This window comes from Eulemur rufifrons, chromosome 16, assembly GCF_041146395.1.
Source record: "Eulemur rufifrons isolate Redbay chromosome 16, OSU_ERuf_1, whole genome shotgun sequence".
NCBI classification, from domain to species: domain Eukaryota; kingdom Metazoa; phylum Chordata; class Mammalia; order Primates; family Lemuridae; genus Eulemur; species Eulemur rufifrons.
Genome location: NC_090998.1, coordinates 38400232 through 38425641, shown reverse-complemented (window position 1 = coordinate 38425641; position 25410 = coordinate 38400232). Strand labels below are relative to the sequence as shown.

Here is a 25410-nt window from a genome sequence, read left to right as displayed (position 1 = left end):
ATCTTACTTGCCATTGTAGGTTTTGGCTACGTATGGCATACATCAGCAGGATTCTAAGCCGTTCCCATGTGACTCTAATATGAAAGACTGACAGCAATAGTTCTGGCAGGGTGGCTGGGTACTTGAATTTTGGCTCCAGCGTTTACTAGCTGTCGCCTAACCGTTTACTAGCTGTCACCTAGCCCTCAGTAGAGTATGTACACGCGGTCACAGCAGACCAAGAGCATGATTTGGGAGCTTATTTTATAATGTACCTGAAGCCCCATCTCAGACTTACAGAATTAGAACCTGCATTTTAGTATTTGGAGGTGACTCACATCCATTTTAGTTCAAGCACTGGCCCAACCTATCTGGGCCTGTTGCTTCACTTAAGAAATGATTTTATCACACTCATCAATTCAGGTCTAAATGAAACATAGATAAATCAGTCAGCACGGTACATGGCACACAGTAGTCGCTTGAATGCTGATCAAATAGTGATCAGGTGGCTCATCTGCCAGCCCAATACATCCCTAACTGGTCTTGATCAAGTGGGTCAAGTATTTATTGTGACAGAGAAGCCGGCTTGACATTTAAAATGGAAACATCACTTTTATTAACAGTTTAGGGCCACAACGGAGTTTTCACAGAACAGAAATAAGACAGTCCCAAGAAAATGGAGTGTAAAATTGTAGCAGAAAAGTTAATACTCTTCACCCTCATCTTCTCCCTCAGCACTATCTGCTCCAACCTCCTCATAATCCTTCTCAAGGGCAGCCATGTCCTCACGGGCCTCAGAAAACTCTCCTTCCTCCATCCCCTCACCCACGTACCAGTGAACAAAGGCACGCTTGGCATACATCAGGTCAAACTTGTGGTCCAGGCGAGCCCAGGCCTCAGCGACGGCTGTGGTGTTGCTCAGCATGCACACAGCTCTCTGTACCTTGGCCAGGTCACCACCAGGCACCACAGTGGGAGGCTGGTAATTGATGCCAACCTTGAAGCCAGTGGGACACCAATCCACAAACTGGATGGTACGCTTGGTCTTGATGGTGGCAATGGCAGCATTGACATCTTTGGGAACCACATCACCACGGTACAACAGGCAGCAAGCCATGTATTTACCGTGGCGAGGGTCACATTTCACCATCTGGTTGGCTGGCTCAAAGCAAGCATTGGTGATCTCTGCTACAGTAAGCTGTTCATGGTAGGCTTTCTCAGCAGAGATCACAGGGGCGTATGTGGCCAGAGGGAAGTGGATGCGGGGATAGGGCACCAGGTTGGTCTGGAATTCTGTCAGATCCACATTCAGGGCTCCATCAAATCTGAGGGAAGCGGTGATGGAGGACACAATCTGGCTAATAAGGCGGTTCAGGTTAGTGTAGGTTGGGCGCTCAATATCGAGGTTTCTACGACAGATGTCATAGATGGCCTCATTGTCTACCATGAAGGCACAATCAGAGTGCTCCAGGGTGGTGTGGGTGGTGAGGATGGAGTTGTAGGGCTCAACTACAGCTGTGGAAACCTGGGGGGCTGGGTAAATGGAGAATTCCAGCTTGGACTTCTTGCCATAATCGACAGAGAGGCGCTCCATCAGCAGAGAGGTGAACCCAGAACCAGTTCCCCCACCAAAGCTGTGGAAAACCAAGAAGCCCTGAAGACCTGTGCACTGGTCGGCCTGCAAAAGAAGAGTTTTTAGTGTTGACAGACATTTGGTGAAAGCTGCAATGGATTTCTGTGAATCCATGGTTACACTGATAGAGATTTTAAAACTCTTCTGAACAATATTTACTAAGAAAACAGTCATAAATGAGAACTGTTCAGTGCTAAGTGATTCAGAAAAACTTTTTATAATCAACTCTTTGGGGGAAAAAATCTGCTAAAAAGACTATCTAAAAATGAAGTATTTTCATTTTCTCAGGCAGAGGAATCACAAAGTCTGGAACAGATACAAGGCCCGAGTTTTGCCCTTGCTGTGGCTGTAGAGGGCAGTTTCTTATCAGCTGGAGAGTTACCAAGGGGCAGGCCCAGGACCACCAGCCCGGGACAATGGGTGTCTTACAAAGATTTGGCAGCTGCTTTCAGAATTGGAATACAACAGTACAGCCAAGTTCCAATACCCTGGTACTGGAGTCACGCTGGGTCTGGATCCGGCTCTACCAGTTCCTCGCTGTGTGACTGTGACCAAATTCGTTTCTCTATCTCGGTTCTCTCATTTATTAAATGAGAATAGTAATCAACCGCAGATCCTTGAGAATTAAATAAGTACTTGGAATAGGACTTGGCACAGCAAGCACCCAGGACATGACATTAGGTATCAGGAAGCCTATTCATTCTGGGTGAATTGACTTTCTACCACAATTCAGGTCAAGACCTGCGATCACTGGGGCTTTCTACCTTGCTGGGCTATTTTGGCTAGCAAACTGCTATTCTATGAAAGGATGATTTTGACCTTTCAGACCAAGCATTCTGTTGACAACCCTTACTTCTCCAAGGTACTCAGAGATTTGTGGACAATCTCCATGGACCCCCTCAGTTCACTTATCTTGTGGGTCCCTACTCTGAGTAACTACATGAGATCAATGTCCGAGGCAGACCCTAACATACCAATTACATCCATTAAGCCACCTGTGGACACAGTAATAATACCAAGGACAAATATAATTGTTTTTGTAGTCAATGAACTTCACTCCAGAACCCTAAATGGCTTCTACTAGGTTTATTTGTCCCTAAAGGCAGGTCCAGATTTCCAAGTCAGTGCTTGTAGCTGAAGCTTAATTTCCAGGCATAGGAACCATGAATCCAATTTTGCTGGGAAGACTATGATAAACATCTGAGAAAGGTATGAAGCCATGAATGATGCAAGACCATTCTTTTTAGAATAGACTAGTTGTGGCTGGGCTTAGTATAATGTGATTTTCCTGACAAGTTACTCTACCCAGGCTTTCATGCTTGATTTTTAGTTAATTACTTACCAGCTGCCCACATGCCTAAGGAGCAAGGAGTCCTCTGATCACCTGGCTCTTAATTAAAATGAGCCAAACAGCACACTTCATCAGGAAGTTCCCCTGACTCCACTTTCAGCTTTGTTGGAAGTTCCCAGGGTGGCTATTTCTAGTCAGTGTTACACTGGCTTCCTGTCCTCTGAACTTTCTGTATTAACATAAGGCACCAGCCCAGATTTTTTTTAATGAGTTTGATCAATTAGTTACCTGTAGGAGTCAGCCACTTACTCACTGAGACTAAGATGACCTAAAATGGGGTGTTTCCGCTTGAAGCAAAATAGAGAAAAGAGCACTACAGTAACCCGTGCCCCATAGTTATCCCATAACCCAGGACCATCTGGTTTAGAAGTCTAGTTAATTTAGTGAGCAGCCTAAATCTCATTCTAGTTGCAAAGAATGGACCTTATAGTTTGGTCTACCTTAAAACTACAAGAGAGAACTCTCATTCCACTTTAAATAAAGTACTGTGTTTACCAGCTTGCGGATTCGGTCCAAGACGAGGTCAATGATCTCCTTGCCAATGGTGTAGTGCCCACGGGCATAGTTATTGGCAGCATCTTCCTTGCCTGTGATGAGCTGCTCAGGGTGGAAGAGCTGGCGGTAGGTACCAGTGCGAACTTCATCTGGAAAAGGAAAACAAACCAGCCACCCATCACTGAGTTACCTGCACTGGCCTGCTCAGCCCTGGCAGCGGATGGGGGAGACACTGTGTGTGTGTAATCAATGGAGCCCCCAGGACAGACTTCCTGTCCCAGCTCACTAGGATCTCACTTGGGTTACTGAGGTCAACTCACCAATGACTGTGGGTTCCAGGTCTACAAACACTGCCCTGGGCACATGCTTGCCAGCGCCCGTCTCACTGAAGAAGGTGTTGAAGGAGTCATCTCCTCCCCCAATGGTCTTGTCACTTGGCATCTGGCCATCAGGCTGGATGCCGTGTTCCAGGCAGTAGAGCTCCCAGCAGGCATTGCCAATCTGGACACCAGCCTGGCCAACGTGGATGGAGATGCACTCACGCTGTGGAAGGAAGAAAGGAAAATGTCAGAATATGACACATCAGACAGACATTTAGAAATGATTCACACCTAAATGACTAATTAACCTTCAAGATAGACAATCACCTTTTTGCAGGCCACTCCTGCCCAGGGACTATTTCACAAGCAAAAATCCTTGTTAAAGACCTAATTCAGAAAAAATGCCTTGGAAAATCAAAGATATGTTAATGAACTATTAGGCAAGACCAGACCCTTGCTTTGTAGCCACAGTAGAAATTCAAGGCTGGGTTTCTACCATTTTAGAATGACATAAGCTGCTCTATAGCAATATATTTCCCCAGCTCCTGGGAAATGTGCCTGCTGATTCCTTAAACTGATGCAAAATTCCCCCTTCCAGCTCTGATTCATTCCCAATGTGATTGTGTAACTACTGAGCTCATTCTGGTCCCTCTTTAATCCTATTCTTTATAAGACAAAAGCGTCTCCCTCTCCCCTTTAAAACCAGCTTAAACCAGCAAACTACAGGCATATGACTCATGGAGAAAATGCTAGATAAGCAGCAGTTAGCTGTATTTTAAAAACTGTGGTCAGAAGCAGCTTTTTAACCCTGTGGAAGAATTTAATCTTTAGGAAGAACATTTCTCCTTCACCACCAACAAGTTTTGGGGAGAGGGGGGACACGTTAACAAAGGCTAGAAGTATTAGCTAGACTTCACTGATAGTTTAAGAAATTAGCTATTTCTCAGTAAAATGTAGATATATATCTGGCAGTGTGGAAAGAAGTCTATGGTTTCAAAAATTTAACAATCATGAGGAAATATTTGTTTTCCTGTCCTTGCTGAACATGATCACTTAGAAGTTCCCCAAACCCGTTCCTGCTTAGTAAAATAAGGCAATGAACATAGAATCTGTACCCACAGACTTAAGAGGAAAACAAAAAGTGTTCATTGTATTTCATCATAAGTCAGATTAGCTACTTTGGAGACTGGCGGAGAACTTTCAAAATATCAACACCAAATTCTCCCATTACATTTTCCCCGAATAGTAGGGTTTTAAGTTTTTAAAAGCTGCCAATAGGAAACAAGTCAAAGAAAACACTAGCTAAGTTTTCAAAGGGCCTAGTTTCATAACCCAGGATAATGAAAACCCCAGTTACTCACAACCTTTGACTTATGATCACCTCCCTTCCGCCTACACTTCCCATAAAACAATCAAGGTCTTCTGACCACATCAGCAAGCTGAGCATTACCTGTGTCTACTCGCCCAGCTCTAGGGCTGTGGGAGAACCGGAGCTATTTGTTCTAATGAGCCCATGACTATCTACCATTGCATCATGTTTACCTTTTAACTGGACTTTGGAAATTCCACAACCCCAAAAGGCTGTAGAGAACCAGGTATCTGTCCATGAGGGCCCAAGGAGATGAAGTATCTGAGAAGAGCCACTCATTCTAACAAAGTGATTCTTCTACTGAAACCTTTTGAGCCCCCAATTTTTCTTCCATTGCTCATCAGCCTAAACTGCTTTCTTGAAGCTTAGCTGGCAAAGCCGGTGGCCACTGCTTGCCCTCCACTTTCCCCTGGCCACCTGGGAGATGTAGTGAGGCTGCGGTGATGGAGTCACTCAGTCTAGTGATTGCCCCTCTGGTCCAGAAAAGCACAAATGTGACCAGCGTCTACCTACACCCATCTGCTGCTGCTGCCCTCTGCCCTTTCAACGGTCCCACTGCTTTCTGAATCACACTTTTACCAGTATCTTTTTGGTCTTGCTTGGTAAAAAGCACAAGGAAGTTGTTATAATCAGACATATTTTTGAAAACTGTGGTAGTCTCAGAAGAGTCTCTGGTCAACTAACTATTCACTGTATTCTTTCTTAAGATACTATTTTGAAACATTTGATACATGAATACTTGTTTTAAAACATGGTTTCTTTTAGGTAGGCCTCCCATAGATGTTCTCCAAGTTGTTTTCAATACCTCTGGGAGCTATATAGAAAAATACTCAAGTTGTGGAAAATTTCACGGTTCTTGAAAACTGAACCTAAGAATTCGTTGTCGCCACTAGTTTACTCTCTGGTTTTTAAAGAAAACATCCTTTTATGGACTTGTTTTTAAAACTCGGCTTCAGTAGAAAGCTTCGGCTATAAACGTCCCACTAGAAATGCAGGATTAGACAAAGTGGCAGTTAATTATTCCCTTCAGAGGAGGGGCCTGCCTCCGTCCTTCAGGTGGATTGGTGCAACTGGAAGGTCTCCCCAGAGCCACAGGTGACTCAGCAGCGAGTCACAGGGCGCTGGAGAGGGGGCGCCAGGAAGTGTTTGCACCGTCCGTGCGGGAGCGCACGAGGTCCTCCAAGCTCCAGTGTGTGAGGCAGTGGGCAGGTGAGGTCACTTGGGAAATGGGGGCGGAGACTTTTAGTTTCAAGTTCTTGGGGGTCAAGGAGAAGGCTCTTCGACCTTCGTAGGGCGGTGGCGGGCCCTGGCGGGGATGCGCTCTCGCTAGGATTAAGAGGACTTTCCATTTCCACCGAGGGCAGAACCCGCGCCCCATTTTCGAGCCCTCATTGGTGTCCGCCCGGTGAACTCGGCTTTCTCTGCCCCGCCACCAGAAGCCAGTCTGACCGGAGGAGCCCGGAGCCGTCGGGAGCCGTCGCGGGCACGGCCGCAGGGGCAGTCGTCAGCCCCGCACGCCCAGCCGCCCCTTCGGACGCACACTCCGCCCTCCCCCCAGCCGGTCCCCCACTCACCATGACGGGGACTTGTAGGGCTGTACAGCGCTGAAGGAGGTGAAGGGACGGCAACAAGGACCTCCCACTAAGAGACTACCAAGGAGTCCGGGGGAGAAGTAGTGAGAGAGTGGCGGGCCCGGAGGAGCCCTATATACCCCGTCCCCGGCCACGTGTCGGGAGGCCGGGCCTGGACCCCGCCCCGGCCGCCGCGGCCCCGCCTGCAAACCCCGGGGCCGCTGGCCCGACGCCCGGCAGCGCCCGGCCGGCGGGGAGGGGAGGGGCGCGCGGTGCCGATTGGCGGATTCAAAAGTTCAAACCAAACTCTCCGGAAGGAACCAGAAGTGGGAAGGGGAGGAATCATCCAGGGGCAGGGGACTCGGTGGGTTGGGAAGGGGATGGAGACGGCGATTGGGAGGAGAAGGAAGGCGAGGCATCTGCGCTGTCCCGGTGGGCAAAGCCCGAGGGAGGGCAAGCGCCGGGGAAAGCGGGTGGCGGGCGCGCCCGGGGAGGGAGGCCCGCCTCTGCCTCCCGCCCCCAGGCCCGGCCAGTCGCCGCCGCCCAGCTCCCTACAAGGCCAGGCCTGCAGCCGCCCGCCCGCCCCGGGCGCCCGGGGAGGTGCCAGCGCTGGGTCCGCCGGCGGCCGGTTCTGCCCCGCTGAATCCCGGAGCTGCCAGGCACCCAGCTGGCGGGCGCCCGCTCCCCTCGCAGCTGAGGGATGTCCAGGGAGAACCTCGTTCCCCTAGACCTTAATTACCACAAACGGGCCTTGAACCCTTATTCTCACCTGTTTGGCTGCTTTTCTTACTCGTTTACTTACCTCCTTTTTTTTTTTTTTTTTTTTTTTGAGACAGAGTCTCGCTCTGTCACCCGGGTTAGAGTGCCGTGGCGTCAGCCTAGCTCACAGCAACCTCAAACTCCTGGGCTCAAGAGATCCTCCTGCCTCAGCCTCCCAAGTAGCTGGGACTACAGGCGCGCACCACCACGTCTGGCTAATTTTTTCTACTTTTAGTAGAGATGGGGGTCTCTTGCTCAGGCTGATCTCGAACTCCTGACCTCAAACGATCCTCCCTTCTCGGCCTCCCAGAGTGCCAGGATAACAGGCGTGAGCCACTACTCTTGGCCCCTTTACTTAACTCCTGTTTAAGTGGACCTTTTGGTTCCTAACAATAATCTTTTCCCAGTAGGTGCAAAAGCAATTTTCAGTTCATTGTAATAAAAGCTTCCATTTTTTTTGATTGCTTACTATGCAGAATAGTTGGCTTTTCACATTATTTCATCTATAGGACAAGCCCTGTGAGTTTTTATCCCCATTTTATAGATGAGGAAGCTAAGGCTCAGAGGAATTAAACAGTTAAAAGGTCACACAGTGGGAGAGGAGGAGCTAGAACCCAGCTATGTGTGACTGCCCTTCAGCACCAACTTGTACTGCCTCATACTAAATACACCTCTCTGACCATCTCTGCAAAGGTTTATTTCTCAGAAGCACCCATTACTTTATTGGTGTTGTTTTTGTTTCTCTGCAATTTCATCATGTTATCTTAGATCATATATTCTTTAACCACCTTTGGGAGATAGAATTTGTGGAAATATTGAGGGCACAAAAGTGAACTTTCTATAGAAGTTACAGGGTTTTTTCCTGAAGTAGGAAATGCTTATTAGCTGGAGGCTGAGGTGGGAGTATTGCTTGAAGCCAGGAGTTCAAGACCAGCCTGGGCAGTGTAGCAAGACTCTGTCTCCAAAAAAAAAAAAAGAAAGAAAGAAAGAAAAAAATTAGCCAGGCATGGTGGTCCACACCTGTAGTCCCAACTACCCGGGAGGCTGAAGCGAGAGGATTGCTTGAGCCCAGGCATTTGAAGCTGCAGTGTCATGCCACTGAACTCCAGCCTGGGCAACAGAGCGAAACTCTGTCTCTAAAACAAAAAACAAACAAAAAAATTATTGAGCACTGAAAAATTGCATAGCAGGATATTCTTAAATTTGGAATAACTAGCATTTTAATCTGTTGTTAAATTTTAGTCTTAATTATTAGAGCTTGTCAACTTTTTCATTCATTCCACAAATATATTTAACACAGTGTCTAGGTGCCTGAGGAATATATATGTGACCAAAATTGACTGATCTCTGCCTCAGGGGGAGTATATTCTAGAGAAGGATAGGAAAGAAACACAAACAATGAACATAATAAACAATTATATATCATTTGTTAGAAATCGAAGAATGCTATAGAAAAATACAGAACAAAAGTAAAGCCGAATGAGAGTGCCAGAGGGGGGGGATTGAGCAAAGACTTGAAGGGGTTAACTCTGAAGAGTAGTCTCAGAACACCCAACAGCTGGAGCCAAGGCCCCCAAGCAAGAGTGAGCCTTTTGTGCTCCAAGAAGGAAGAGTGGGGAGGCCAGCTGGCTGGAAAAGATGAATAGTAAGAGATGACATTGAAGAGGAAAGGAGGCAGATCTTCTAGCTCCTTGTAAGCTACTGCAAGTGCTGTGGCTTTCACTCTGACATGGGGAGCCAATGTATGTAGAGAAAGAGAAGTAGCATGACCTGATTAACTTTTTGAAAGATCACTTTGGTTGATGTATTGAGAATAGATTATAGGAGGGCGCAGGTAGAATCAGGGAGACATCTTAAGGTGATATTCATTGTAGTAATGCATTTGGAAGATGATGAAGACTCAGACCAGAGTGGTAGCAGAGGAGGTGATAAAAAGCGGCTGGAGTTGGCTATGTTCTTGAAGATAGGACCAAAATAATTTCCTAAAGGCCACAGGGGTGGGAAAGATGTCACGAATTACTCTAGAGTTTTTGCCTGAGTGAATGAGAGATGGATTTGCCATCAACTAATGCAAAAGACTGCAAATGGGGCAGGAGCAGAGGGGGAGGATATCAGGGTTTGTTTTCAGTTATGTTAAGTGGACATGTTGACTTCCACATGGAGGTGGGGATGAACAGTGCACAGCTGGAAATCAGTCAAGATTTCAAGGGAGAGAGATCTGGGCTACAGATATACATCCTAAAGCCATGATATTGGCTGAGATCATCAAAGGATTGACTGTAGATATAGAAGAGAAGAGGAGGCCAGGAGTTTGAGACCAGCCAGAGCAACATACCAAGACCCTGTCTCTACAAAAAATAAAAAAACTAGCTGAGCCAAGAGGATTGCTTGAGCCTAGGAGTTCCAGGCTGCAGTGAGCTATGATGATGCCACTGCACTCTAGCCTGGGCAACAGAATAAGACCCTGCCTCCGTTAAAAATACATATATTGGCCGGGCACAGTGGCTCATGCCTGTAATCCTAGCACTCTGGGAGGCCGAGGCAGGAGAACCACTTAAGGTCAGGAGTTCGAGACCGGCCTGAGCAAGAGCAAGACCCTGTCTCTACTAAAAAACAGAAAGAAATTAACCAGACAACTAAAAATATACAGAAAAAATTAGCCAGGCATGGTGGCGCATGCCTGTAGTCTCAGCTACCTGGGAGGCTGAGGCAGTAGGATTGCTTAAGCCCAAAAGTTTGAGGTTGCTGTGAGCTAGGCTGACGTGCCATGGCACTCTAGCCCGAGCAACAGAGTGAGACTGTCAAAAAAAAAAAAATAAAATTAAAAAAAAAAAAAAATATATATATATATTGCCTTTCTGTCTGGCGGAAGCCATCAGGTAAGCCAAGATGAGTTCATACAAGTACATCCAGAAGCTATGGAGGAAGAAGCAGTCCGATGTAATGTGCTTTCTTCTGAGAGTCCACTGCTGGCAATACCACCAGCTCCCTGTGCTCCACAGGGCTCCCTGCCCCACCAAGCCGGATAAAACACACAGACTGGGATATAAGGCCAAGCAAGGTTATGTCATATATAGGATTCATGTGCACCATGATGGCCACAACTGCCCAGTTCCTAAGAGTGCAACCTATGGCAAGCCTGTCCATCATGGTGTTAACCAACTAAAGTTTGCTTGAAATCTTCAGTCTGTTGCCGAGGAGTGAGCTGGAAGAGGACAACACTGTGGGGCTCTAGGAGTCCTGAATTCTTCCTGGATTGGTGAAGATTCCACATACAAATTTTTTGAGGTTATCATTGATCCATTCCATAAAGCTATCAGAAGAAATCCTGACACCCAGTGGATCACCAAACCTGTTCACAAGCACAGGGAGATGCGTGGGCTGATAAGATGTGTGAGCAAGAACTGTGGCCTTGGAAAGGGCCATAAGTTCCACCACACTATTGGTGGTTCTCATCGTGCAGCTTGGAGAAGGCGCAATACTCTCCAGCTCCACCATTACTGCTAATATAATAATGTTTGTAAAATTCATGCCTAATAAACAATTTAGGATGGTCAAAAATATACATATTAATAATGATACACATTTTATTTTTAGATTCTGTTTTCATTTAGTTCAATGACAAAATGTCTTTCTTTTTCTTCCTCTCACCTGCTACCACCTCATATTCAAGCAGGCAAGATGTTAGTTTAATGGCTATGTAGTTGTGATGACCTTGGTTGAGATTCTGGCATTTTTGTTTCCTGACTGCATCCTTGGGCAAATTTCTTAAGCTCTCTAAATCTGCTCCCTTATGAAATGGGATAATATTAATATATAACTCTTAGGTGATACATTGTTGTAAGGATTAAATGAGGTAAATAATACACAGCACATACACAATGCCTGTAGCTGTAGCTATTAACTGTTGGAGGTAATGGTGGACAAAATTAGAGATGAAGGATGCATTCTCTTGAATTTTAAAATCATTTTAAGCATTGGGATATATATATTTAAGTTTGCTGCCCTCTGCTGGAATTTTTTTGGAGAAAAATCTTTCTTGGGTGGACAGTTAAAAATTTAACTTTTATAGGCTGAGCGAGGTGACTCATGCTTGTAATCCTAGCACTTTGAGAGGCTGAGGCAGGAGGATTGCTTGAGGCCAAGAGTTCAAGAGCAGCCTGAGCAACATAGCAAGACCTGTCTCTATAAGAAATAAAAAAAATTAGCCAGGGATGGTGGTGCATGCTTGTAGTCCCAGCTACTTGGAAGGCTGAGGGAGGAGGATCACTTGAGCCCCTGAATCTGAGGTTACAATGAACTATGATGATGCTACTGTGCTCTAGCCCAGGCCACAGAGCAAGACCCTGTCTCTAAATAAAGAAAGAAAGAAAGAAGGAAAGAAAACAAAATATATAAATTTAACCTTTATGTAAATAGATCTTTATGAATCTAAAAATTAGTGAAGAGAGGCAGAAACTGATCTAAATTTGTAATTGAAACATTTCCAGAATTCCCTAAAAATATGTTGTTTTTTAAATTAATTAATTATTTTTTTCCTTCTCCCCCCCCCCCCAGCCCCCTTTTTTTTTTTTTAATTTAAAGATCTCAGTAGGTTTTATTCACAATTCTAGAATTGGGCAACACCTCATTCCATAAACTAGAATAGGTATTCCAATGAGCTGAGCCAAAGGGATTGGCTTTATAGACAGAGAAAAGTTGAAGAAAGCAGAAGCAAAGAACAAAGCATGTTTTTAGTTACTTTTAGACAGAGTAATAGAAAAATTACTGATTAGTAAACATCAGGTTACTTTAGGCTTTCTTTAATCCTTTCTTAGGTAAGGATTAAAGAAGAGGGAACTTCATTATCATGCCCATTGAAGATTTAAACTAGCCGGTTAGGAAAACTGGCTGTCATTTCTCTCTTCTTTTTTATTTTTATTTTTTAATTTTTAAATTTTATTTCAGAGAGTATTACGGGGGTACAAACGTTTTGGTTACATAAATTGCTTTTGTACAGTTTGAGTCAAAGTTATACGTGTGCCCATCACCCAGATAGTGTGCACTGGACCCGTTAGGTGTCAATTTACTCATCCCGTCTTCTCCCCAAAACTTGCTTGATTTCCAATGAGTTTTATTTCTATATGTGCACATAAGTGGTGTTCGGTTAGTTCCAATATAATGGTGAGGACATGTGGTATTTGTTTTTCCATTCCTTAGAATAATGGTCTCCAGTTCCACCCAGATTAATACAAGAGGTATTAGTTCACCATTTTTTTTTTTTTTTATGGCTGAGTAGGACTCCCTGGTGTACACATACCACACTTTATTAATCCACTCATGTATTGATGGGCACTTCAGTTGTTTCCACATCTTTGCAATTGTCAACTGTGCTGCTATAAACATTTGGGTACAGGTGTCTTTTTTATAAAATGTCCTCTTTCCCTTTGGGTAAATACCAGCAGTGGGATTGCTGGATCAAATGGTAGGTCCACTTTTAGTTCTTTGAAGTATCTCCATACTACTTTCCAAAAAAGTTGTACTATTAACAGTTTGCAGTGCCACTACGCATCCATGCCAAGATTTGTTGTTTTGAGATTTTTTGATAAAAGCCATTCTCACTGGAGTTAGGTGATATCTCATTGTGGTTTTAATTTTCATTTCCTTGATGATTAGAGATGTTGAACATTTTTTCTTATGTTTGTTGGCCATTAGTCTATCTTTTGAAAAGGTTCTATTCATATCTTTTGCCCACTTTTTTAATGGGGTGGTTTGATTTTTTTCTTGCTGATTTGCTTGAGTTATTTTTAGATTCTGGTTATCAGCCCTTTATCAGATGTATAGTATGCAAATATTTTCTCCCATTCTGTAGATTGTTTATTTACTCTATTGATATTTTCTTTGGCTGTGCAGAAGCTTTTTAATTTGATCAGGTCCCATTTATTTATTTTTGTTGTTGCTGTGATTGCTTTTGGGGTCTTCTTCATAAATTCTGTGCCTAGGTCAATGTCTATAAGAGCTTTTCCAACGTTTTCTTCTAGAATTCTTATAGTTTCATGCTTAGGTTTAAGTCTGTCATCCATTGTGAATTAATTTTTGTGAGTGGTGAGAGGTGTGAATCCTGTTTCAGTCTTCTACATGTGGCTAGCCAATTTTCCCAGCACCACCTATTGAATAGAGATTCTTTTCCCCAGTGTATGTTTTTGTATGCTTTGTCAAAGATCAGATGGCAATATGAGGATGGCTTTATACCTGGGTTCTCTATTCTGATCCACTGGTCTATGTCTCTGTTCTTGTGCTGGTGCCATGCTGTCTTTGTTACTATAACTTTGTAGTATAGACTGAAGTCTGGTAAAGTGATGCCTCCTGATTTGTTCTCTTTGCTTAAGGCTGCCTTGGCTCTTCAGGGTTTCTTCTGTTTCCATACAAAGCATAGAATTATTTTTCCTAGATCTGTGAAAAATGACATTGGTATTTTAATGGGGAATGCATTGAATCTGTAAATCACTTTGGGTAGTATGGACATTTTAACAATGTTGATTCTGCTGATCCATAAGCATGATATGTTTTTCCATTTCTTTACATCCTCTGCGTTTTCCTTTCTCAGTGTTTCATAGTTCTCCCTGTAGAGGTTCTTCACCTCCTTGGGTAAATATATTCCTAGATATTTTATTTTCTTTGTTGCTATTTTGAAAGGTATTGAGTCTTTGATTCTCAGCTTGACTGTTGTTGGTGTATAGAAAGGCTGCTGATTTGTGTACACTGATTTTGTAACCCGAGACTGTGCTGAATTTATAATATTTATCAATTCCAAGAGTCTCTTGGCAGAATCTTTGGGGTTTTCTAGATATAAGATCATATCATCAACAAAGAGTGATAGTTTGACCTCTTCTTTCCCCATTTGGATACTCTTGATTTCTTTTTCTTGCCTAATTGCTCTAGCTAGGACTTCCAGCACTATGTTGGGAAATGGTGACAGTGGGCAACCTTGTCTGGTTCCAGTCCTAAGAGGAATGTTCTCAATTTTTCCCTATTCAGTATGATGTTGTATGAGTTTGTCATATATGGCTTTTATAATTTTGAGGTATGTTTCATCTATGCCTATTTTGTTAAGAGTTTTTATCATAAAAGGGTGCTGAATTTTGTCAAATGCTTTTTCTTCAACTAGTGAGAGGATCATATGGTCTTTGTTTTTGCTTCTATTTATGGTGAATCACATTTATAGATTTGCATATGTTGAATCACTCTTGCATCTCTGGGATGAAGCCCACTTGGTTGTGGTGGACTATTTTTTTGATATGCCGCTGAATTTGGTTAGCTAGGATTTTATTGAGAATTTTTGCATTTTTATTTATAAAGGATATTGGTCTGTAGTTTTCTTTTTTTTTTTTTTATTGTTTCCTTTCCTGGACATGGGAATGTTAAGTCATTAATATAAGGAAACAGAAGATGTGGTATATTAACTTTGGATGAACATTTCTCCTCCTCAGACTCCAGGTTCCAAATGTGCAATATGAGAGAGTTGGACGGGATTCTCTCTAAGGCCTCTTCCAGCCCTAATTCTCTGTGGTATGACTCAAGGTTTCTGCAGTCCATGTGAGCTGGACAAATATGCGCAAAAGTGAAAACATGCTTCATTCAGTTAAGGTCTTCTCCTTCTTTTTTTTTTTCTTTTGAGACACAGTCTCGTTCTGTTGTCCAGGCTAGAGTACCATTGTGTCAACCTAGCTCACAGCAACCTCAAACTCCTGGGCTCAAGCAATCCTACTGCCTCAGCCTCCCAGGTAGCTGGGACTACAGGAATGCGCCACCATGCCCGGCTAATTTTTCCTATATATTTTTAGTTGTCCAGCTGATTTCTTTCTATTTTTAGTAGAGACGGGGTCTCACTCTTGCTCAGGCTGGTTTTGAACTCCTGACCTCAAGCAATCCTCCTGCCTCAGCTTCCCAGGGTGCTAGGATTACAGGTATGAGCCACTGTGCAGTCAAGGTCTTCTTGACTGAAGAATCACCAGTACATTACATAAATAATTATAGATGGGGCTTTTGCTGAAGTCTTACAACACTTTAGGGGAATAAGTATTGCATATCTACTCTAGCGTAGGGTAACTTGGACTTTAAATTGCTGTCTTATATCATGTCCACAAATCAATAGTAAAGAGAAAAAAATTCAGATAAAACTGAACCATATATTTTTTTCAGTATAACTCCTATTTTCTATGCTGGGATACTTACTGAATAATTTATTTGTGTTCAGTTATAAATTGCATGTTAATAATGGTATGAGAATATTTTATGCTCATATAGTAATTTATAATAAAATGTTTCCTACTCCAATAGTGCCTTGGTGAAGTTTTCAAAAATGAGGTTTTGGGTTTTTTTCTTTTCTTTTTCTCTTTTTAGAGACTGGATCTCACTCTCTCCTCTGGCAAATGTGCAGTGGCAGGATCATAGCTCTCTACAGCCTCAAACTCCTGGGCTCAAGTGATCCTCTGCATAGCTGGAACTATAGGCATGTGCCACGACACCTGGCAATTTTTTTTTTTTTTTTGAAATGAGGTCTCACTATGTTCCCCAGGCTGGTCTTGAACTCCTGGCCTCAAGTGATCCTCCTGCCTCAGCCTCCTGAGGAGCTGGGACTACAGGCATAAGCCATCTTTTTAACAAAGGTATTTATTACAGAACTATGGGAAATAAGGTCCTGAGACTTGAAATACTTTACCTTAAACCACAAGAGGAAGAACTCAGAAAAATACCTAAAATGACAGTTGCCTCTTTTATTTCTATCTTCTTCCTCAGCCTGTCACTGGCCCTAGTTTACAGGGAAAGGAAGTCCTAGAAAAGTCTTTAATTGAATTTGTTATGTTATGGCAAGCCTACTGCTAATATAACAATTAAAAAAAAGAGAGAATTTACACTACTTTTAAGATCTCCAAAGACACCTAGGACTGTTTGCGGTTCAACAACCTTCTTTACAATAATCATTTAAAAAATGTATGCATTTGGGGGCAGTTTGTTTTTTCATCTTATTACCCCTTGTAAATACAGAATAGCAGGGCATTATCTTCTAACGTAATATGTTATTTTCTTTTATGGGAAAAAAGATCCTTTAACTTTCACTTACTGCTCTTTTATCCCACAAATGTTTGCAGCCATTATAACTTTCTTACAAGTTCTTTCAAAGTTCTCTTCCTCCCTGATCAGAGCAATGTTTTGGACTACTTCCCTTTCATCAGGACTGAAATGCTAGCTCCATTCTGGGAGAGTACCACAGAAGACTGGCTTTCATCTCTGCAAGTTTACATTTCCTTTCCACTGAGATGTCGTCTGGCTTGTTCTGATCTGCGTTCTGTCCCCTGCAGATACAAAGGTTTGGAATCATTTCCTCACAGTGACCAGCTGAAACAGCTGAGTAGGTTGCCTTTGCCCTGTATTTCCACGCTGTATCCCTACAGCCAAGCCTTCTTACACAAATTCTTTCTAATCTTCCCTGTAATTAACCACCATTCCCCTGGCCTCCCCTCCCCCATCCCTTTAGGATCTAAAAGTAAAATTCTCTTGTAGAAAATTAAAAGGAACTACTCACATTCTTGAATTATCTACATTATTATTCTAGTAAGTAGACCATATCTTTTCTATTTATAGTAATGTTTACTTAATAAATTTATTCATGTACATAAAAAGCACTTAGGCAGCCCAGAGTGGAAAGCCCTTAAAGGTTCTCTTTCCTTGTAACTACAACTTCTTGCCACCAGCCAAAAACAATGGGAAATTTTCTTAGGGATGTGAATCTCAGGACAATCTTTTTCCTTTTACTTTTCTGGGTATCTCTCTACCTGCCCCCTCCTTTTTCTGCTCCCAGGACACCGAGCCAGCCATTATCAAGTACACTAAATTTTGGTTTTTCCTACATAATTAGGACAATAGAACCTCAATACAAGGGAATATCAGTGCATAAATTATATAGCTAGGAAACAGGTGAAGCAGTTTCCTTTTACTTAGGTACAGTTATGTGTCCCTTAACGATGGGGATAAGTTCTGAGAGATGTGTCCTTAGGCTATTTTGTTGTCATGTCAATACCATAGGGTGCACTTATACAAACCTAAATGGTATAACCTACTGCACACCTAAGCTATTTGATATAGCCTATTGCTCTTAGGATACAAACCTGTACAGCATGTCACTGTACTGAATACTGTACGCAACTGTAATATAATGGTAAGTATATGTATATCTAAACATAGAAAAAGTACAGTAAAAATATGGTATAAAAAATAAAAAATGGTATACCTATATTGGGCACTTACCATGAATGGTAAGTGCAGGTAAGCTTGCAGGACTGGAAGTTGCCCTGGGTGAGTCAGTGAGTGAGTAGTGAGTGAATGTGAAGGCCTAGGACATTACTTCACACTACTGTAGTCTTTCTAAACACTGTACACTTAAGCTCCCCGAAATTTATCTTTAAAATATTTTTCTTTCTTCAGTAATAATTTAACCTTAGCTTACCATAATTTTTTACTTTCTAAACTTTTAATTTTTAAAAAACTTTTTGACTCTTCTGTAAGAGCACTTAGTATAAAATACAAACACATTGTACAGCTGTACAAAAATATTTTCTTTCTTTATATGCTTATTCTATAAGAATTTTTTCTACTTTAAAATTTTTTAGGCTGGGCGTGGTGGCTCACACCTGTAATCCTAGCACTCTGGTAGGCCAAGGCAGGAGGATCGCTTGAGCTCAGGAGTTCAAGACCAGCCTGAGCAACAGCCAGACCTTGTCTCTACTAAAAATAGAAAAAATTAGCCCGGTGTCATGGTTTGCACTTGTATTCCCAGCTACTCGGGAGGCTGAGGCAGGAGGATCGCTTGAGCCCAGGAGTTTGAGGTTGCTGTGAGCTAGGCTGACACCACTGAACCCTACCCTAGGCAACAGAGCAAGACTCTGTCTCAAAAAAAAAAAAAATATATTTTTTTAAATATTTACTTTGTAAACATTTTTGTTACAAATTAAGACACAAACATATACATCAGCCTAGGCCTACACAGGATCACCAATATCATTGTCTTCCACCACCACATCTTGTTCCACTGGAAAGTCTTCAAGGGCAATAATACACATGGAGCTGTCATCTATAACAATGCCTTCTTCTGGAATACCTCCAGAAGGTAATACTTACTCTAAAGCACCCTGGATCACTGGATTGGGATTCAAGGAATCTGGATTCTAGCTACAGCACAACTGACTGAAGGACCTGCCTGAGGCTGTTTTACAATTAAGTTTTTTTTTTTTTTTTTAGTAGAAGGAGTACACTCTGAAGTAACAAAAGGGCTGGGCACAGTGGCTCATGCCTGTAATCCTAGCACTCTGGGAGGCCGAGGCAGGTGGATCGCTGGAGGTCAGGAGTTCGAGACCAACTGAGCAAGAGCGAGACCCCGTCTCTACTAAAATTAGAAAGAAATTATCTGGCCAACTAAAATATATATATATATATGCATATATATATATATAGAAAAAATTAGCCGGGCATAGTGGCGCATGCCTGTAGTCCCAGCTACTCGGGAGGCTGAGGCAGTAGGATCGCTTAAGCCAGGAGTTTGAGGTTGCTGTGAGCTAGGCTTATACCACGGCACTCACTCTAGCCTGGGCAACAAAGTGAGACTCTGTCTCAAAATAAAATAAAATAAAGTAACAAAAGTATAGTAAATACATGAAGTAGTAACAAAGTTGTTTATTCTCATTACCAAGGATTATGTACTGTACATAACTGTATGTGCTATACTTTCATACTACAGGCAGAGCAGTAGGTTTGTTCACACCACCATCACCACAAACATGTGAGTAATGCGTTGTACATTACCATAGCTATGAAGTCACTAAGTGATAGGTATTTTTCAGCTCCGTTATAATCTTGTGGGACCACTGTTGTTCACTGCTGCTAAAAAAAAAATAGTCGACTGAAAACTCATTATGTGGTGCATGACTATAGTTAGTTTAATTTGGCTGAAAGCATTCAGCCTCTTCAGTCCCTATTTCTACCCACTTCAAGTCAGTGGGCTTCTCCCTAATCTGAACCCCTTAGGATTCTTCTGTGCTAATACCCCTGCCCTTCTACTCACTTGGTGTGCTAGAGCCTGCTAGAGCCAGCTGTTAGATTTTCAGAAATTTTGTAAGCCAGCTGGACATCACATTGGTGGCTTTAAATCAGTCATGGTGGATGTTTTTACATGATGGAAATTGGTAAATGCTACAAACCAGGTTCCCACCCCCACTCCCAGCACACAGTCCCTACTTCACACTAGTCCAAATCAGGCCATTTCTCTTAGTTCTTTTGGTCCTTGCATGAGAAAGGTTTTTCATTGTTGCTGTTTCTCAAATAATAGAGACGGGGTCTCACTCTTGCTCAGGCTGGTTTCAAACTCCTGACATCAAGCGATCCTCCCGCCTTGGCCTCCCAGAGTGCTAGGATTACAGGCATGAGCCAACCCACCTGGCCTTTTTTTTTTTTTTTTTTTTCCAAATCTCAGAGCTTGGGTCATTCGCTGGCTTCAGGCTGAACCCCCTCGTCACAGCCAACTAACCTAAAGCCCCAAACCCAGTCTGGCTCCTCCTAGTTCGGCTTTTCAGGGCTGTGAAAGGGTTCTCTTCCAGACTCTCCAATGCCAGTCAACTCATTCATGTTCTTTTCCAGCCATTTTATCCCCTGGGTTCTAACTCCAGCTCCTCCACTGCCCCCACCCCAGCACTTCCACCGCCAGTACCAGTATCACCATGCTGGGTGTTCCTCCCTGGACTGAGGAGCTTACGTGCTGTGACTTATTTATTCTCCATGGTAACCCTATGAGGTAGAAACTATTGTTACCTCCATTTCCCAGAGGAGGAAATCGAGGCTCACAGGATTTAGCAACTGATCTAAGTTCACACATGGGCCATGCTGCCTTCAATCCAGCCTCCTCTCTGAAATCCCCACCCCTTCCCTCAGGAGGTTGGTTTCAAGGCCCTCATCTCTAAACCACTGTCTTCTCTCCAAAAACATTAACACAGGACCACTTTTATATCTATAACTTTAATTACATGTTTATTTCCCCAAATTATCCAAACTGAAATGGTCCCCCAGCCCCTCAAGAGATGCGGTGAAGAGAGGAGGCTGGTACCGAGCTGACAGGTGTGGGCCTGTACTCACAGGCCTCTGTTTTTATAGCGCTTTGCTATTTTGATCCTCTAGCCGTGTACTTTTTTCCTTAACCTCTAGCATGTTTTGTTGGATACAGTCAGGAATACAAGCCATTTAGAAATCCTGAAATGTCTTTGCAGTTTCTGGTAGATCAAGATTTCCTCTTTTTAAATTACATAGTTCTGTGTTTTGTTAAGCTGTGGTCCCCACTGACCTTGTAAGTGGGCAAAGTGGAACAGCCTGTAACTACAAAAATCAACTTGCTTACCCTGTTTCCTCAGCAGCTGTTTATATGGAACCCAAGGGACAGAGCCCGGCTCACACACTGTAGAAAAGAAAAAGAAGGAAGGAATAATTTGTGTTCAAAACAAAGAAACAAATTTTAAATTCAGGCCGTTCTTTCTCTCTACTCTGCCTGAAATGACTGGTAGTAAACCTAAGTTGTTTCAGAGAAAAAAAAAAAACTTACTCTGGAATACAGGTGACCTAACAAGCTGTGAAACCTGTTTCCTTCATGCTGGTTTGCTCAGTTGCATTAGGGGTCTCATGGCTTCTGGTCAAGGCCTAGGTGACCTGACCCCAAGTACATTTTTATGGAAGCCTAAAAAGATAAGTCCAGCTGTTGGGGAAGCAGTAGTTACTTTTTAGCAAGCAACAGAATCATTCTGACCCCTAAAGACAAGGACAGGATAAACACAGGGAAAAACATTGTGGGGCAGGAAAGTAAAGATTAAAATAACAAAATATTGAAGTAAGGACTTTATTGACTCCCTAGTGACAAGAGTGTAAACTCTCAGAGCCATTATGACTACTAAGAATTCTGGCTTCTAGTATGATTAAACAGAGTGACCTTTGTCACTCTTTGTCACAAGGTCCCTAGCTGGTATTTCGGATGTGTTTCCCCATCTGCACGCAGTGTCAGGGTAATACTTAACTCTAAAACAGCCTGGATCACTGGATTCGGATTCAAGGAATCTGGATTCTAGCTATAGCACAACTGACTGAATGAATCTTAGTTTCATTGTTTCTAAAATAAAATATAAACTCTAAGTTTCCTTATATAATTCAGTCATTCCATACAGTACCCTGAAAAACGTAAAGATTTTCTAAAAATGCAAAAGTTATATTATTTTTTCCTTGTCAATAAATATTTGTTTGACCACTAGGGTATAACAGGCACTGTAGTAGGAGCTGAGGAAAAGACAAAGTCATCAAGGAGTTCGTATTGCATTTGGGGAAGAGACACTATGTATGAAGAAAAATAAAGCCTAGTGAGAGGGACAGAGAGCAATGGAGAGTGCTATTTCACCAAACGTGGCACAGGCAGCCTCTCTGATTTGAAAGAAGAACCGAGCCATGCAATGTTGGGGGGAAGAGCATTCCAGGCGGAGGGAAGAACTAATAGAGGATAAGGTCAGAGAGAGAATGGGGCCCAGACTGTGTAGGTCCTCATAGGCCACCGTGAGGGATTTGGCATTTTCTCTGACTGAGACTGGAAGCCACTGGATTGGAGTGTTGTAAGAAAACTCAAGACGACATTGGACTTTTGTTTTAACAGGGTCACTCTGGCCTCTGTGATTAGAATAAACTGTAGAGAGGCAAGAATGGAAGGAGGCCACCAGTTAAGTGGCAACTGCAATAATCTGGGCAGAAGCCCAGAGTGGTAGCAGTGGTGATGGTGACAAGTGAACAGACTCTGGACAGGAGTTTCTTATGGATTGGATATGATGTGGGTTATGAGAAAAAGAATAGTCAAGAATGGTTTGGGCCTGAGCAACTGAAAAAATGGAGCTGATATTTACGGAGATGAGGAACACTTGGGGAAGAGCAGGTTCAAGGGTGGTGAGGAGCAGAAAGATCAGGGTTTGCTCTGGATGTGTTAAGACTGAGATGCCTCTTAGATTTTCAAGTAGAGATGTGAAGTAGGAAGTTAATTAATATGCATGAGGATCCCAGGTGGAAAGGGACCAGAACTCCCAACCCAGATCCTTAAATTTCTGTATTAGGGAATCCAGCCAGGGTAGACCAGGAGTGCTTGACAATAGCCCAGTGGCAGAAAAGGACACGAGATCCAAAATAAAATCACCTCAAGAAAAGGAAAAGTTGGGCCAGGTGCAGTGGCTCACACCTGTAGTCCTAGCACTCTGAGAGGCCAAGCAGGGAAGGATCAATTGAGCTCAGGAGTTTGAGATTAGCCTGAGCAAGAGCAAGACCCTGTTTCTACTAAAAATAGAAAAAGTAACCAGGTGTTGTGGCATGAGCCTGTACTCCCAGCTTCTTGGGAGGCTGAGGCAGGAGGATCGCTTGAGCCCAGTAGTTTGAGCTATGATGACGCCACTGCACTCTACCCTCTACCAGGGGTGACAGAGTGAGACTCTGTCTCAAAAAAAAAGGAGAAGTCTAGGTCGGCAATGCAGTTTAAGACAAGTGCCCAAGTATTGGTGTGGAAAAACAGATTATATTTTTACAAATCCTGAAACTGGGTATTGGAAGCCCCCCATCAGAGCCTACTCATCCAAGTATGTGTGCCAATTTGACCTTGGAGAGCTAGTTCTGTGACATAATAAGAAATAAATATTTGGTCTCTGCCCCAAGTTCCTGACACGGAGCTCCGAATCCCTCGGAATTTCCTGCGTGATAGGAGCATCTTTTGTTCTAGTGAGGCATCTCTAGGTGGGCTCCTAGATGGCTTCAGGATAGGGGTTGGTCACCAGAAATACCAAGTCTTGATTAGAAGCTTGGATATTTTTAGCCCCATCCCCATCCTCTGGGGTGAGGAGAGGGGCTGGAGATTGAGTTAATAATTGATCATGCCTATGTGATGAAGCCTCCATAAAAATTCCTCAACTAGAGTTCCAAGAGTTCCAGGTTTGTGAACAAGAACACAACCACATATGGGGAGGGTGGCACACCCCAGCTCTACAGGGAGAGAAGTTCCTGCACTCAGGAGCTTTCTGGATCTCACCCTGTCTACCTCTTCATTTGGCTCTTCATTTGTATCCTTTAAATATCCTTTATAATAAACCAGTGAATGTAAATTAAGTTTTTTTCTGAGTTCTGTGAGCCATTATATAAGCAAATTATTATTATTATTATTTTCTTTTTTGAGATAGGTTCTCACTCTGTTGCCTGGGCTTGAGTGCAGTGGCAAGATCATAGCTCATTACAACCTCAAACTCCTGGGCTCAAGCAATCCTCCTGGCTCAGCATCCCAGGTAGCTGGGACTACAGGCGTGCACCACCATGCCTGGCTAATTTTTCTATTTTTTATAGAGACAAGGTCTCACTATGTTGCCCAGGCTGATCTCCAACTCCTGGCCTCAAGCAATCTTCTCACCTGAGCCTCCCAGAGTGCTAGGACGATAGATGTGAGCCACTGCACCTGGCTACATAGCTAATTATTGAACCTGAGGTTGGGTCGTAGGAACCCCTTGATTTGTAGCCAAGTCAGACAGAAGTGTAGGAACCTTGGGTGCTCAATACTTATGATTGGCATCTGGAGTGGGGGGCAGTCTTGTGGGACTGAGCCTTTAAACTGTGGGGTCTGTGCTAACTCCATGTAGTTAGCATCAGAATTGAATTAAATTATAGGACACCCAGTTGGCATTCGCAGAGAATTGGAGAATTGGCTGGCTCAGGGGTAGGGGAGGCCCACACATTTGGTGTCATAACTGCTGTGAGTAGAAAACCAGTTTTCCTTTATTCTCTCTACGCTTGGCATTGGAACATGACCAACCTGCCTCATGCCCTTGCCCCAATTTGGAATCTCTAAGATTTTGGACAGTTTGTGGGCAATCCCAAAAGAGAGGAGGGACAAACTTTGAGAGGTATTCACAAGTGTAGAAATCAGTAGAAATTGGCACCTAATTGGATAAGGAGAGTGAGGGACATGAAAAGGTTCTGAATTTTCTATCTTGGGAGCCTGAGCTGGTAATCATGTTAGGAAATACCGAGGAAGGGGGGCGTTTACTTCTGTTTATTTATTTATTTTGATTTGAGGCTGAAGTGAGATTGCTTTCGTCTTACAGTAGAGTTTTGATGCCTTCAGAACTCACAAGTAGAGAAGTCTAGAAAGTAGGGGATCAGGAGCTCAAGAGGAACTGAAAGCCCCCCTTGTTGTAGTGCTTGTTATTATGGAAAACTAGTAAAATTTCTATGTGCTCAATCTTGTAATTTATGTAAATTACATAAATTAACCCATATAAGGAGCTCATTGTATTTCCCATATTTAGAGATACAGGCAGTTAAGATAATCTCTCTCCTTCCTCAAAGACTTCAACTTCTCACATTCCTCTCCCATCTCTTCTACTCCTTACTACCCAAGGTGTAGCAGCTGCTTCCAGTTTTTTCTACAACCTTCAAGCTTCTAATCCACACCTATCTGTTCTACCTATACCTATCTAGCAAATAACCTAGATTCCTAATTTAGTGATAGGATTAAGGGATCTAGCCCTGCACTCTAATAGCTTTGATCCTGTCCTGTCTCCAATGCCTGATTTTATTTTTCCCCTTTATCTCTTTAGAAGGAGGGGGGACTGAGGTGGGGATACTTATCAGAGCTAGGAAGTCAATGGAAGGATGGAAAGAAACCATAAGTGTAAATAAAAGGAAAGATATATATCTATGGATAGAAATATCAAGACAGAATTACAACAAATTTAGTTTAAAGCTCTTAATTGGCTTTATTTGCAATTCTAGAATGGGGCAACACTTCATTCCATAAAATAAAATAAGTGTCTCCTAGGGTCTCTTTAGGGTCCCCCCTCCCATTTTGTTAATAC

The 25410-nt window shown here is 43.0% G+C and overlaps 2 protein-coding genes across 2 annotated transcripts in view; one reads left to right on the top strand and one right to left on the bottom strand.

Annotated features, from left to right (window-relative positions):
* Positions 1-614: 614 nt before the first annotated feature.
* LOC138396615 (tubulin alpha-1C chain-like) overlaps positions 615-25410 on the bottom strand; it is a 45603-nt gene continuing 20807 nt past the window's right edge. Inside the window, 3 exon segments of the mRNA XM_069490170.1 lie at positions 615-1657; positions 3459-3607; positions 3779-4001. Coding sequence (XP_069346271.1) covers positions 683-1657; positions 3459-3607; positions 3779-4001 — 1347 coding nt within the window. The 3' untranslated portion in view covers positions 615-682.
* On the top strand, positions 10353-10984 carry LOC138396715 (large ribosomal subunit protein eL15-like). The gene is given in 1 exon segment (XM_069490359.1): positions 10353-10984. A coding segment is annotated over 1 exon segment (618 nt). The 5' UTR covers positions 10353-10366.